We start from the raw sequence: 15,516 nt of genomic DNA on the forward strand, positions 1-15,516 counted from the left end.
CCGTAGTCGCTCGCTGTGCTTGCCGCGCACTCGCCCTTGCTTAGGGTGCGTCGTTTAGCTCACCCGGGTCGACACGGGTTAAAGGCAGACGGGTCAGCCACACAGCCGGGCTGGCTATCGCTAATCGAACAACCGCTGGTCATTACGATCCTCACGTGACGTCCTTAGCCGTGGCCGTAGCCACTGAGAAAGCGCCCGTTTCGGATTGGGTCTTATTTTGAGATTTACTGCTTTTGCAAAACTCAAAAACGTTGGGCTGAAATTATAGCCTCAAAAGTCAAAATGATTATCGTCAGACCCCTAAAAGCTGCGCGCTCCTATTTCTGCGCACTCGCCTTTAAGTTATTTTTGCAAGGTATGCATCCTAACAAAATATATATACTTTTCACTGGTATCGTTGATGCACGAACTTTAACCAGCAGCCGAAAAAATGTGGAAATTGATGGCTTTCTCTGGAATTCAGGCAAAATATGAAAACAATCTGCTTTTGACAGCTAACTACAAATGCAGGCATGCAGATGCTTCCGGGCCTGCAGAACTTGAAGTCGAAAATATGACCGTACGGTGACTTTTATTGGTCTACCACTGTCGTCAGTATTATAGTTAAGATGTCATAGATAAGACTTTGCACAGGTTTTACAGGGGTGTATAAAACTTACAGTGCAACCAAAAAGACACTTCTTATATTATTTTGGATTTTTTGGTCAAAACTTTTAAAATCTGACATCTTGAAAATTGTCTCTGTTGATTGGGATGATCAGAATAACAATATTATTGGGATCTACATTATTTTAATAGATGAATATTAAAAAAATTATTTATGTAAATATGTAAATAAAGACCTTTGTAATTATTCAACCATTAGGATATTGACATTTAATCTTGAAATTATGAACGTGTATTGGCATTGGAAAAAAAGAAAGGAAAAAGAAAGAAAATATGTTTGAAAAGCTCTAAGTTGTTTAAAAAAATGTTTATATCGAGTTACATGGTCCAGACAGCACAGATTTTGGATGAAGCATCCAAAACTGCATGCTTTGGAATTCCCTGGTTGTCGCCACAAATGAGATTTCGCTTTGTTAATCGGTATGGTGGATGATTGTAAGCCAACAATGTAAGTTTCGTTGAGGCGGAAAAGAGTGGTTGCTTTGCTACCTTTATACCTGGTTGCAAAGCCTAGTGCGCAGAAATAGGAGGATCGTCCAGAATACCTTTAGACTTGAAGTCAACTTTTAAGTCCACTTGAGATTTCTGCTGTCCGGCCGCCATTGTCCGTTTCTAGGGAATGAACACATGCGTGACGTACTGCCACCAGTGAGACTCTGCTCCACGGGCAGGGTCTGTGGCTGACCCGGGTCTGTGGCTGGTACGTCAGACGGCGCTATAGGATCTTTGGTCAGAGCTAATCGAACGGCAGGGGTGCTGACCCGGTGTCAAACCGGGTGAGCTAAACGAACGCACGTGTACGTAAACTGCATGCAGCTGCATGCCACGTTTAAAAAAAAAAAAATAGGCGCTCGCTTCAAGTTTTATCAAGCAGACTCGTTCCCAGTCCCTCAAGTTCTGGAGTAGAGAAGCAGCAATCATAAACAGATGATGGCCACTTTTCGGCTGCCTAAAAAACAATCGACTTTTTTCAGCTACGTGAAAGCATAGAATGGAAACTTCGAAAACGTTCGATCTGATTTTCTGCTCAACAGTAGCAGATGGGGGAGCCTTTAGTCAAGGCCACGCGGCTACCCGGGCACGTGCCGCACCCTTAATGCCGGTGTCATATATGAAATCAGGCTCGTATGAAAATCGGACTCTTTTTCCCTTTTATTGGTAAACCTGTTGGGTCAGAATGTTTCGTTTGTGTAATATGCTAATTAGGTTAACTTGTTGTGTATCTGTATTCTTCGTCAAGAGAGGGCGCTATTGCACACCACCCTAAACAAGTCAGTTGGGTTAAAACGTTTAGATAACGTCAAACTTTTCATGTCAACGTCACTTTTCGTCACGCAATTTGTTGTTTTGGACAGCCCAAAGTCGTAAGTTTAATAATTTCTAAATCCTTTTATATGATTGTAAGACATATATAGAACATGGCCATCTAGATATTTGTGGGATAAAAGTAATATTTCTGGGTTAATTTATTGGGGAAACTTTGTGTAAAAGTGTCATGTAAAAATGTGTGCATATAGACTTTAATATACAACATTACATGGGATTCGCACATGTCTACAGCTAATTTACCACTAACTGGACATTTGTAATATTGTTTTTGTGTATCAATCCTGATTTGTATTTGTTATTCTTTGTTTTGTTTATGTAGATTAAACCGTGTTACGTGTTACGTGCTTCATGCTTCATGTTTCGTGTCTACGTGATTAAAGATGCGAGTATACTGTTGCTGATACATGATTGTGTACTAGTCATTCGTCATTAAGTCAAGTTCACTGGAACTTTTAAGTGCCATCCTTTACATGAGTTTAATGACTGGGCTTTATAAGATTTGGACATTGTCATGAGTACTACTGAGACAGGAACGTCACGTCACGGTGAAAGCCGTTCAGCATCGGAGCATGGGGCCACATCAGACACCGGTGGACATGATGACCTCATTCGTCCACAAGATTCTGTGAGTCAATGCAGGTCAAAGGTCAGCAGGACATCAACATCAGTGACCGGTGCCAGAGTGAAAGCAGCTGCCAGAAAGGTTGCTTTAGAAGCAGAAGCGGCCATGTTGCATCAGCTGCAAGCCCTTGAAGACGAAGAGTTAAAGCTTCATCAAAGAAAGAGACACTTGGCCCTGCAAACAAAGTTGGCTATGGCAGAAGCGGAGGAGGCTGTGTATGCACTTAACGACAGCAATGAACATTGCGATACCTTCTCAGTACACGCATCAAACAACAGTGAAGTGCAGATTGCGACACCCCCACAGAGTACACCTGAAGTAGTGGATACATCTCCAGCATGTCAAACCACGAAGTTGGAGTTCGACGGAATGAAGGAACCAGATACGAAGCCAGAGGCTGAGACGACAGTGGATCCAAACAAGACATCAGAACCGGACAAGACAGTGGATCCAGTCAAGACAGCAGAACCTGACAGCGCGCACAAGAACAGTGAAACAACGGTTCTTGAGCTGGTGCAGCAGGGTCAAAAGCAGCAACAACGGCTGCTTGAGGTGATACAGCTGCCGAAAGCAGAACTTTTGACATACGATGGAGATCCCTTGCAGTATTGGGCATTCATAAGATCCTTTGAGAACAGTGTGGACAACTCCAATTTGGAGGACAGTGCTAAGTTGATTCGGTTGTTACAGTACTGTACTGGTAAGGCAAAGAAAGTGATACAGTGTTGTTCTGTGATGCAGCCACTTGAAGGGTATAAGAGGGCTAAGGCCTTGCTTAAGGAAAGGTTTGGTAACAATTACACGATTGCTGAAGCTTGGGTGAACAAGCTAACTGAGGGTAGTAGTATTAGCCCACATGACAAGAAAGCACTAAGAGAGTATGCAGATGATCTGAAAACCTGTAGGGAGACCCTTAATGCCATGGGTTACATTCAGGAAGTAAATACTCAGACAGTGTTGGTTACTTTGATTGAGAAACTGCCAAGTTACCTCCGTAACCGATGGATCAAGCAGGTTAGGGTAAATAGAAAGAAAAACGACAGGTCCCCAAATAGGGGATTTAGTAGATTTGTAGAAGACGCAGCCTGAAGAAGCTAACGAGTATATGTGCATGGTGTAAGCCAAAGGACAGATATGTTGTAACAAACAAGAATGTTCCGAAGTCCTCTGTAAGTCGTTATAGCAAAGGTAGTTACACCATGATGACAAATGCCAAACCTGGTAACATGACATGTGTATTGTGTAACGGTAGTCACACCTTGTTTGGGTGTACAGAGTTTAAGAGTAAGAAACAGAAGACAGATTTGAATTTGCTAGGGCAACAAAACTGTGCTATAACTGTTTGAGACCTGGGCATATGTCAAATTCATGTACCTTAAACCGAGTTTGCTCTGTTGCAGGGTGTGGAAAAAAGCATACTAAATTCTTGCACCGGATTAAAACCATCCCCGTAGGTCAGTTTACCCCAAGAACTGAGGTCACGACGGCACCAGCAGAACCAGCGGCATCAGTGCAAAGTGGTTTCACCGACACAGAGGTTGACACGAGCTGTAATGTCACAGGGGTCGGCGTGATGGGAGTTGCGTTGCCCATTGTTCCAGTCAAGGTCAAGGCCAAGGGTAGTGGTGTTTGCATCGACACATATGCGCTCTTGGACAGTGGGTCCACGAGCACCTTCTGCACAGAAGAGTTGGCGAAGCGACTGAAACTCTGCGGTCAACAGCAGCAATTGTCTCTCACAACGTTGGCAGGGGCAAACGTGCAAACAGCGACAACTGTCATCAGTTTGACAGTTAGCGGTATCGACTGCAAACAACCAGTTGAACTTCCGTTGGTGTATACAAGACGTGAGCTCCCTATCCATGATGCCAACCTGGCCAAGCAAGAGGACATTGAAAAATGGCCTCACTTGCAAGGTCTCAAGCTGCCACAGGTTGACAAAGGTCGAGTACAGCTTTTTGATTGGGCAAGATGTTCCAGAAGCACTGATGCCATTAGAAGTCAAGAAGGGTGAGAGGAATGCCCCATATGCGACAAGAACAGAGCTCGGATGGTCGCTGAATGGACCACTGGGAATGGCGAACAAGCACACAGCCACATCCAACTTCATTGCCGCCGACGACAGTTTAGAGAGACAACTTAAGATGTTCTGGAAGTTGGACACGACTGATTCCATTCATGATGACACCAAGGGGATGTCGGTGAAGGACAAGCAGGCTATTGCGATATGGGAAGAAAGTGTTCGTCTCACAGATGGGCACTACGAGTTGGCTATCCCATTTAAGAATTATCCTCCGCACTTGGTTGATAATCGCACTGTTGCGGAACGACGTCTTTTTTCGTTGGGCAAGCGGCTACAGAGAGACACACTACTGCACGCTAAGTACACTGAAGGCATGCAGGATCTCATCAACAACGGTTATGGAGAAAGTGTTCCAGAAGAGGAAGTTCATCCCTCAAACAGCACCGTGTGGTATCTCCCACATCACCTGGTGTACCATCCGAAGAAGCCTGACAAGGTTCGCATAGTATTCGACTGTGCGTCTAAGCATGTTGGAACATCACTCAACGACGAGGTGCTAAGTGGACCAGATTTGACCAACAAGCTGTTGGGGGTACTCTTGAGGTTTCGGCAAGAGACAGTGGCACTTATGGCTGATGTCCAAGCCATGTTCCATCAGGTCAAAGTCACTCATGAAGAGCGAGATGTCTTGAGATATCTGTGGTGGTCTGATGGTGACAGCTCTCGACAGCCGAGTGTGTATAGGATGACTGTACACCCCTTCGGTGGTACATGGAGTCCAAGCTGTTGCACCTTCGCTCTGCAACGTACCGCTGAAGATAATCGAGCAGACTTCCAACCTGACACAGTTGACACAGTCATGCGTAATTTTTATGTAGATGACTGTTTGAAATCTGTCGCCAGTGAAGAGAAAGGAATTCAGCTGGCACAGGAACTCCGTAGTCTTCTTGCTAGAGGAGGTTTTAGGTTGACAAAGTGGGTAAGCAGCAACCCACAAGTTCTTGCATCCATCCCCATCGAAGAGAGAGTGAAGGATGTCAAGGAGCTCGATCTGAACTACGAGGCATTACCGACCGAGAGCGCTCTCGGAATGCAGTGGGATGTTGAACTGGACTGTTTTGGCTATAAAATCAGTCCCAGCGACAAGCCATTGACAAGAAGAGGAATACTTAGTGTCTGCAGTTCTATCTATGATCCACATGGGTTTGTGAGTCCGTTCACTCTGAGGGCCAAGGTTTCATACAGGATCTATGCCGAAGAAAGCTGGGCTGGGATGAGTCACTTCCATCAGAGCACCTCAACAGTTGGCAACAGTAGAAACAAGAACTACCCGAGATAGAACAGTTTAGGGTGAATAGGAGTATCAAGCCCTATGGTTTTGGAGAGGTAGTCAAATACCAACTGCACCATTTCTCGGATGCATCAGAAGTAGCTTACGGAGCGACAACTTATTTGCATATGACAAACTCGGAAGGCGACAAGCGGTCTTGCCTTCTTTTGGCCAAGTCTCATCTAGCCCCCCTGAAAAAGATGACTATACCAAGGTTGGAATTGATGGGTGCCACACTCTCCATCAAACTTGATGCGATGGTTCGTAGAGAGTTAGATGTGTCATTAGAGGATTCAGTATTTTGGACAGACAGCACCATAGTACTGCAGTATGTGAAGAATGAGGAGCGACGGTTTCTCACATTCGTGGCAAATAGAGTTGCAGTTATCCATAGCGGGTCATCACCCAGTCAATGGCATCATGTTGTGTCTAGGCTTAATCCAGCCGATGATGTTTCAAGAGGACAAACAGCTGAGGAGCTGCTTACTAACAAGCGATGGCTCTATGGACCCGACTTCCTTTGCCTGGAAGATAGTGAATGGCCAAAATCGCCAAGCCTGAGAGATCTACCAGATGAAGATCCAGAGATAAAGCCAGACAAGGAGGTGGTTACTGTATGTGCTGTAAACAAGATGGAACAGGTCGATGTGGTAGACAGGTTGTTGAAGAGGCATTCCTCATGGCATAGATTGAAGAAGAATGTGGCGTGGTTGCTGCAGGTAAAAAACTACTTGCGAGCCAAGGCAAGGAAGCAACCGACAGTAGACATGCAGAAGCTACTGGCCGTAGATGAGATGACGAGAGCAGAGGATGCTATCATTTTGTATATCCAGAGAGAGTCCTTTTGTAAAGAGTTGAAGTTCCTCCAGAAGGACAAGGTAGACTCCAGAAGGTCAAAGGACTACATCAAGAAGACAAGTCCTTTATACAAGCTTGACCCAGTGTTGTCCGCTGATGGTATCATAAGGATTGGTGGTCGTCTGAAGAACGCTCCAGTAGACGAGGGAGTGAAACGTCCGGCCGTGTTGCCTAAAGATCACCATGTAGTCACTCTGATTGTCAGACAATTCCATCAAGAATCGGGACACTCTGGAAGAGAGCACGTACTTTCCCTATTGCGTCAAAGATATTGGTTGATCAAGGCCAGGTCTACAGTCCGCAGTATTTTGCGTGATTGTTTTGGGTGTAGACGTCAATCAGCCACACCAGTCGAGCAAAAGATGGCAGATCTGCCATCTGACAGGGTCACGCCAAACAAGCCACCATTCAGTTTTGTTGGAGTGGATTGTTTTGGTCCGTTCATGGTTAAACCAGGTCGAAGCTTGGTCAAACGCTATGGGTGTATCTTTACCTGTCTAGTTGTTCGAGCCGTTCATATTGAAGTCCTACATACCATGGAAGCGGATTCTTTCATCAACACGTTACAACGGTTCATGTGTCGACGTGGAGAGCCGGAAGAGATCAGGTCCGATAACTGGTCCAACTTTGTGGGCGCCGAGAGAGAGCTTAGAGAAGCTACACAGTCCCTAGATCAGCAGAAGGTCAATGAGTTCCTCCTTCAGAAAGGGGTGAAGTGAAAATTTAATCCCCCTACGGCATCGCATATGGGCGGAGTCTGGAAAAGGCAGATTAGGACCACGCGAAAGCTGATGAATTCTCTCATGAAAGAGCAAACCATGTACGACGAGAGTTTGTCTACACTTATGTGTCTGGTTGAGTCTATCATTGGAAGGCCGATAACTACAGTGTCAGATGATGTGAATGACCTAGAGCCGCTAACTCCCAATCACTTACTTCTGCTTCGTGCAGGGCATGTCCTGCCACCTGGGGTATTCGACAAAAAAGATATGTATGGAAAGAGGAGATGGAGGCAGGTACAATATTGGCCTATCTTTTTTGGAGAAGATGGATTCGGGAGTACCTTCCTATGCTGCAAGAAAGACAGAAATGGTTTGAGCCAAAGAGGAATATCCAGGTTGGAGACTTGGTGCTTGTCGTTGATAGTGACTTGCCAAGAAGTAAATGGCTTCTAGGACGAGTTGTTGAAACACATCAGGGAGGGGACCAGCTAGTCAGATCAGCCAAGGTGAAGACAATGTCATCTACCTTGATGAGACCAGTCCAGAAACTTTGTCTTCTGGAAACAGTAGAAAGATCTGAAACATAAATTGGTTGTTGGCCTCTACAAGTGTTTTTTTGTTTTATATTGTGTTTTCCAGTACATGTAGTTCCAAAGGTTAGAGTGTGTAGTACAAATAGCTGATGATTCATATGATTAGATCCAGAAGCTTTTCTTTTGTGTGTGTATAACTTGTGTTATGATGTATAATTGAAAACCCTAAACCACCAGTGGAAGTCAACTTAAAGGGGCACTCACATTCTCCCTTATTTTTTGTATGATTTAGGTAAATGCCATTTTGGGGTTGGTTGTGACATTTAAGGGGTCGGGATGTTGGGTCAGAATGTTTCGTTTGTGTAATATGCTAATTAGGTTAACTTTTTGTGTATCTGTATTCTTCGTCAAGAGAGGGCGCTATTGCACACCACCCTGAAACAAGTCAGTTGGGTTAAAACGTTTAGATAACGTCAAACTTTTCATGTCAACGTCACTTTTCGTCACGCAATTTGTTGTTTTGGACAGCCCAAAGTCGTTAGTTTAATAATTTCTAAATCCTTATATGATTGTAAGACATATATAGAACATGGCCATCTAGATATTTGTGGGATAAAAGTAATATTTCTGGGTTAATTTATTGGGGAAACTTTGTGTAAAAGTGTCATGTAAAAATAAGTGCATATAGACTTTAATATACAACATTACATGGGATTCGCACATGTCTACAGCTAATTTACCACTAACTGGACATTTGTAATATTGTTTTTGTGTATCAATCCTGATTTGTATTTGTTATTCTTTGTTTTGTTTATGTAGATTAAACCGTGTTACGTGTTACGTGCTTCATGCTTCATGTTTCGTGTCTACGTGATTAAAGATGCGAGTATACTGTTGCTGATACATGATTGTGTACTAGTCATTCGTCATTAAGTCAAGTTCACTGGAACTTTTAAGTGCCATCTTTTACAAAACCCTCTCACGTGACCGGTCCCTCTCCTAATTATCTATGCATAAGCATGCGCAATATCACCAATGAGTCCGTATTTCATAAAACTAAATTGGTTCTTTACAGAAACGACACTTCCCCGAATAACTTATTTTTGTTTGCATTTTCTTTTCATTGTTAATAACATTCCCATTTCAGATCTTCCACACCACACAAAAAAAGCTTATCAAAGGGTCCATGAGATTAGTTTTTTCTTAGGAACACATTTTTGTCACTTTCCACTCCTCTTAAATATGTGAAAACTATTTGACATCCCTTTTTGTTTCGCCTGAACTTTGAAAGAGACTATGCAATCACTTTGTCTTTCCGTATAAATGTAGTATGTATGTTTGTATGTATGTAGTATGAATTTGTGTGTATATCTGTGGTATTTTGGTTAAAGTTTCGTAACATTGGCCTTATTTCCACAGTTGAAGTCCAACTGAAACCATACTGGAATCATAGATGCAACATGGAAACCTGCATATGATAATGATGTCAAAGGTCACATACCAAGGTCAAAGGTCAACTGAGGTCAAGTTGTAAAATAGGCTGAATATGTAAAATGGGTCTCATTGATGACAAATTGAAGACCAAGAGGAACCAAACTTGGGTAGTTTATGCAACATGCCAACCTTCATATGATAATGATGTCAAAGGTCACATACCAAGGTCAAATGTCATCTGAGGTCAAGTTGTAAAATAGGCTGGAACCAAACTCATTGCAACCTTCATACTGATAAGTCACTTTATAAAGATAATCGTAAAAGCAGGCGAGACGCATGGTTCGAGAACCATGCATCTTGTTGGTTAATTTAATTCAGAGGTGCACTTCTTTAAACATTTAAGAATGTGCCATGCTTTTCCGGACATTTGGGGGTGATATTTACGGAGCTCTGGAAGTGGCATCTGACTTGTTCATATACTGACTTATTTTATCTCAGGATTACGACAAAATACAGGCAAGATGACGACATCCTGAGATAATTTGTTAGGGGATGACGACATCCTCAAAGTAGGATGACGACATCTCGTCATAATTTAATATGGCATGACGACATCCTGAAAATAGGATGACGACATCTTAAGACAATCTCTTCTGGCACGATGACATCCTGAGATAGTTTATTAGGGGATGACGACATCCTGAAAATAGGATGACGACATCCTGAAAATAGGATGACGACATCCCGAGATAATTTATTAGGATGTGACGACATCCTGAAAGTAGGATGAGGACATCCTGAGATATCACGAGGTGCATTGAATCCATCTTGGAAGCGCACATGACCTCTCATCATCAAATAAATACCATGAATATACAGCGATATGATAAATGTTATACAAGCCGCATGTCCACCTGTGCGTTTTCAAGATGGCTTCAATGCACCTCGTGATAAATTATGTCGTGATGTCGTCATCCTGCTTCCAGTTTAGCGTCATCCCATAACAAATTATCTCAGGATGTCGTCATCCTACTTTCAGAATGTCGTCATCCCATAACAAATTATCTCAGGATGTCGTCATCCTACTTTCAGAATGTCGTCATCCCATAACAAATTATCTCAGGATGTCGTCATCCTACTTTCAGGATGTCGTCATGCCATAATAAATTATATCAGGATGGCGTCATCCTATTTTCAGGATGTCGTCATCCCCTGATAAACTATCTCAGGATGTCGTCTTCCTCATTTTAGGATGTCGTCATCCCCTAATAATTTATCTCAGGATGTCGTCATCCTATTTTCAGGATGTCGTCGTCCAATAATAAATTATCTCTAGATGTCGTCATCCTACTTTCAGGATGTCGCCATCCCCTAATAAATCATCTCAGGATGTCGTCTTCTTGCCTGTATTATGTCGTCATCCTGAGATAAAATAAGTCAGTATCTGATGAAGTCGGATGGCACTTGCAGAGCTCCGTAGATATTGCTGTGATGTCATTTCAGAAAGACACTATTCAGTTTAGGTTTTTTGTTCAAATGTGAACCAAACAATATCACTAAAATTACTGCCATGATCACCGCAGAAAATAACATTTACAACAGCAAGATATCCAGCATTCTGTAAACTTTTTTGTGCTGAAATAGCTGAAACATAGAGATGTATTGCCTGATTTGACATCACACTTTTGCTAATGAATATGGAAATTGTCATTAGCATTAATACCAAGAAGGCACAAAATACCCTTAAAATGGCAAAACGAAAATTGAAAATAAGGTTATATGGGACAAAAAAGGTGCATTTCAAGGATTGCATTAAAACAAAATGACATTGCATGAGCCCTTTAAATCTTACTTTGAATGATTTTTGTCCGTGAAAACAAGATAGCCTTTTGCGAGTTCAAATGCAGACAATAACACGTACGATCCTCAAACTGTGGTGATATGACAAATTTCGTTAAAATGGTACTGTGGGTGACCAGCACGCTCTGTGGTGAGCAAACCTGTAAAGGTAATTGTGCGATTAAAGCCAACCTGAATCCGTTGCCTGTCGAGTATCAGATTATGTCACTACACCATGGTTGCAGGGTATCTTGTTAAAATTATAGAAAAATTGTTATGTGATAACTATAGTAAATATAAGTAGACAAGCAAACCTCGTGTCCTTTTTCACCGACTATCCTATGTTACACCTGTCACTAACCATGAGAACAATGGACGATCAAAAGACATAAAGGAGATACCGCCCTCCTAGGTAAAGTTGTTCACAATTATAGGCCTATAGGCACCTTCGCTGGTACGAGTTACCTATTGGTCACCATTATAGCAATTCTTGTGTTTATAAGTTGCTTTCATCTTTTTACATGTACCAGTTGTGCTCGGCTAGCTCATGAGGGCCCTATTCATTGCCACTTGTATGGCCTTTCTACGCTTGGTTGGCAAACTGCATCTTTTGCCAACCAGGGGTTGCAAAACTATGGAAGGTCCAAAACTGCAAAAATGAAGAAGACTTATACAGATAACCAAAATATTATTTGATACTTGGAAATACAACATCGTCAACAAACCTGCAACATAATTTCTACACATGCCTTTTGAGCAGTGGCGTCGCCAAAGGGGGGGGGGGGGGGGGGGGGGGGCAGGGGGGGGGGGGCCAGGGGGGGGGGGGCACGTGCCCCCCCCCCCTGGAAAACCTAGTGCCCCCCCGAGTGCCCCCCCATCTGAGATTTGGGTTGGTAAAAAAATATATATATATTTTGTTATATTCAACTCCCATCATCTGAGTTGGTTAAATAGCAATTTCTGGAGATATCTTCAGATCGAATTTAGCATCAAATGTGGCACCATTTTGCATCTAGCCCATCCTCCGTATGCGAAAATTTTCACCCCCTCCCCTTAGACCCCTCCCCCAGGACGGCGATCCGTATCCACCTAAGTGCCCCCCCCCCAATCAAATGCTGGTGCCCCCCCCCCCCTGTGCCCCCCCAGACTGAAAAGTCTGGTGACGCCACTGCTTTTGAGTATACATTAAAGGCGTTATGAGGACGTTTTTTCTGGAAAAACAATGGAAAAATAGATGCCAACCCCGGCTTCAACTTATGCGCTTGCGGCAGTTCATATTAAATGGCGTCAATGTTTACAAACAAAAGAAAGGCCAATTAACCTCGGTGAAGGGCAAAAACACTAATATTGATTCACATTAAATTTCCAAAGTAAAAACGAGATCTGATCAGAATACCACTTTTAAGTGAACTCTCCATAAACATTCAGGCATATCTTTTTAAATAAAAAGTTGTATTTTGTTTCCAAATAGTGAAGTGAGCACAATATTTTACACCAGTGATACGATACAACGAGCTAGAAGCAGTGCATTTATCTCGCCAGTCAACCAGTGCAGCCTTGCTAGTGGTTAAAAAAAAACACGAGACAACAAACTGGTCATTCATGATGCTGAAAAGGTTTAAAGTAAAACTAAAAAGGATGAGATACCTGTTCAGGTGGAAAATGGAAAGTGGAAGGTAAAATGAAATTCTCTTGCTGTGGTAATTTTTGTGTGAAGGATGAAAAATTACTACTTTAAATAATTGGCATCTTCTCCGCAACCTTAAGTGCTATTTGTCATGATTTTTAAGTATTTGAAAAAAAAAGCTCTCAGGTTTATTCTGATACCCAAACATCAAAATCTACCGATCTTTTTTTTTAAGCCAAATGTTTTAGGGTTGCAGTTTTTTGGGGTCACTCTGTATATCTATCTTTTATTCGATCATATTTCGTTCGCGAAAGTATGCCTCTACATATACACAATGTGATAAAGTAAAGTGGCTTATATTGTCCCCATTTTCATAGCTATTTTAAAGAACTTCCGGGATTTGTTTTCTATATCAAGTCTTATCACTTTAGTTATTTGTCGTCTCTACAAACATCCTACATGTATATAAAAAAAAAATTCAACAACCTTAACATATTAATATTCACTCAATGAAAACATGTTAATCAATTCTACTTTAGAGCCTAGCTGGAGTTACCCAGCCCTGAGTTTTATCATTGGGTTGTCTATTAGGGCTGGAGCGCATTTTTCTCAAAACTTGTAGTATTTGCAATAAAAATTTGGAAAATGTTCAATTTTGTCCCCGTTACACACTAATTGCAACTGCAACTCACCCCAAACTTGCCTGGAATAACCATTACACAGGTCCTTGAAGTAAAAAACGATCCACGATGAAGATTCAGCCTACAATTGCAGTGAAAACAGGAGGAATAACCGCTAACTTGACAACCTTGCTGGATTGGCCAGGACCGCTATTGGTTTGTGCACAAAAAAAATTGTGTACAATGAATGGCGGTCGATTAACAGGCACAGAGAGCGATCGCTGTCAACTACTCGTTTTGCCGGCTGCGCTGGCTGTTGGCGCATGACGTCACGCGGAAGCGTAACACCCGATGACTGTTTCATGCACTAGTATAAGGTTTACCACTCGCATCACAGCTTTGGTACTGGAACCGCAACCAATAGTGCATAAAACAGTCATCGGGTGTTACGCTTCCGCGTGACGTCATGCGCCAACAGCCAGCGCAGCCGGCAAAACGAGTAGTTGACAGCGATCGCTCTCTGTGCCTGTTAATCGACCGCCATTCATTGTACACAATTTTTTTGTGCACAAACCAATAGCGGTCCTGGCCAATCCAGCAAGGTTGTCAAGTTAGCGGTTATTCCTCCTGTTTTCACTGCAATTGTAGGCTGAATCTTCATCGTGGATCGTTTTTTACTTCAAGGACCTGTGTAATGGTTATTCCAGGCAAGTTTGGGGTGAGTTGCAGTTGCAATTAGTGTGTAACGGGGACAAAATTGAACATTTTCCAAATTTTGCAAATACTACAAGTTTTGAGAAAAATGCGCTCCAGCCCTAATAGACAACCCAATGATAAAACTCAGGGCTGGGTAACTCCAGCTATTTAGAGCCAGTATTTACAAGCACATTTATGTATTTCTTCGCGGTAGAGCTATATTCGACGTTGCATCAGATTAGTCCACACTGTAAATAGTCTGACTGATAGCAGCCAATCACTTCAAACCTCATGCTGCAATGTTCGTTCCATGCAATGGGGTGAATGCGCAGGAATCTGGTGCGCAAGGCAAACGGGAAACGCGTGGTTACCAGGGTGTTCATGTCATTGTTACCAGGGAACTGTAAACAAATTGAAGATGAGAATAGCATGCATTTGTTAAAGATTAGAGTTTGAATTTATTAGCATTGGTAACAATGGTGTTACAATAGGTAGCGTACGACTTTTGACCTTTTCGGTATTGAATAACCCTACCTTCATTGGTGTGCCGTCAGCATCAGACACGTGATCCCAGGACTGACGGTCATTGCTGTACGTCACTTGGTACTCGGTCACCCTTTGGTCGTTATCTCCGCGCCCCTGGGTGATCAAACCAGTAATGGTGACTGTGCCATTGAAGTCAACCTGTATCCATGGACTGATATTATCAGTGCTATCATCGTTACACCATGCTGCAGCGTATCCTGTTGAACGTAAAAACGTTTGCTTAATTTCCACGTTTAAGTAAGTATCTCCGTGATTTTTCATATTTTTGAAAACAAATTTTGAGTATGATGTTCTTCAACGACAATTTTTTACAGCATTGACGCAATGATTCCTAAAGAAGAAGAGCTTTGTTAATTGCGCTTATTTCAAGCTCAAATTGAACAGTCTGCTCCTTATTCAAAAGAAGAATTAAATAAACTTGATAACTTAGCTTGGACTGCGTTATTTGTTCAATGTCTGTAGTCTCATTGTAAACTTGTTGAATACCAAGGATTGATGACATGTTAACATTTATTTCTTAGAGTACCACATCCAAAGAGCACGGGTTTCAATCTATACTCAATATTTCACTCAATGGCAGGAAAGCTGTATAGCTAAAAAAAAAAATACCTTGAGTATTAAGCCTGGCCCTCGTTGGGGCGTGGTCAGCGCGGTTTGCCCAAAAAGACGAA

The 15,516-nt window shown here is 42.5% G+C and overlaps 3 protein-coding genes and 1 long non-coding RNA gene across 4 annotated transcripts; all 4 read left to right on the top strand.

The window, feature by feature from the left end:
• Window positions 1–1,937: 1,937 nt before the first annotated feature.
• On the top strand, window positions 1,938–3,706 carry LOC119731402. The gene is made up of 2 exons (XM_038204572.1): window positions 1,938–2,030; window positions 2,315–3,706. The coding sequence occupies exon 2, from the start codon at window positions 2,507–2,509 to the stop codon at window positions 3,704–3,706; it is 1,200 nt and encodes a 399-aa protein (XP_038060500.1). The 5' UTR covers window positions 1,938–2,030; window positions 2,315–2,506.
• A 986-nt stretch (window positions 3,707–4,692) lies between these two features.
• On the top strand, window positions 4,693–5,979 carry LOC119731403. The gene has a single exon (XM_038204573.1). The coding sequence runs from the start codon at window positions 4,693–4,695 to the stop codon at window positions 5,977–5,979; it is 1,287 nt and encodes a 428-aa protein (XP_038060501.1).
• Window positions 5,980–6,170: 191 nt separating this feature from the next.
• On the top strand, window positions 6,171–7,547 carry LOC119731404. The gene has a single exon (XM_038204574.1). The coding sequence runs from the start codon at window positions 6,171–6,173 to the stop codon at window positions 7,545–7,547; it is 1,377 nt and encodes a 458-aa protein (XP_038060502.1).
• Window positions 7,548–8,175: 628 nt separating this feature from the next.
• On the top strand, window positions 8,176–8,989 carry LOC119731076. Its single transcript, XR_005271426.1, has 2 exons — window positions 8,176–8,620; window positions 8,903–8,989. It is a non-coding gene; the product is annotated as an uncharacterized LOC119731076 (long non-coding RNA).
• The last annotated feature ends 6,527 nt before the right edge of the window (window positions 8,990–15,516 follow it).

The sequence above is a fragment of the Patiria miniata genome, unplaced genomic scaffold (genome assembly GCF_015706575.1).
Source record: "Patiria miniata isolate m_02_andy unplaced genomic scaffold, ASM1570657v1 HiC_scaffold_23, whole genome shotgun sequence".
Taxonomy (NCBI): Eukaryota; Metazoa; Echinodermata; class Asteroidea; order Valvatida; family Asterinidae; genus Patiria; species Patiria miniata.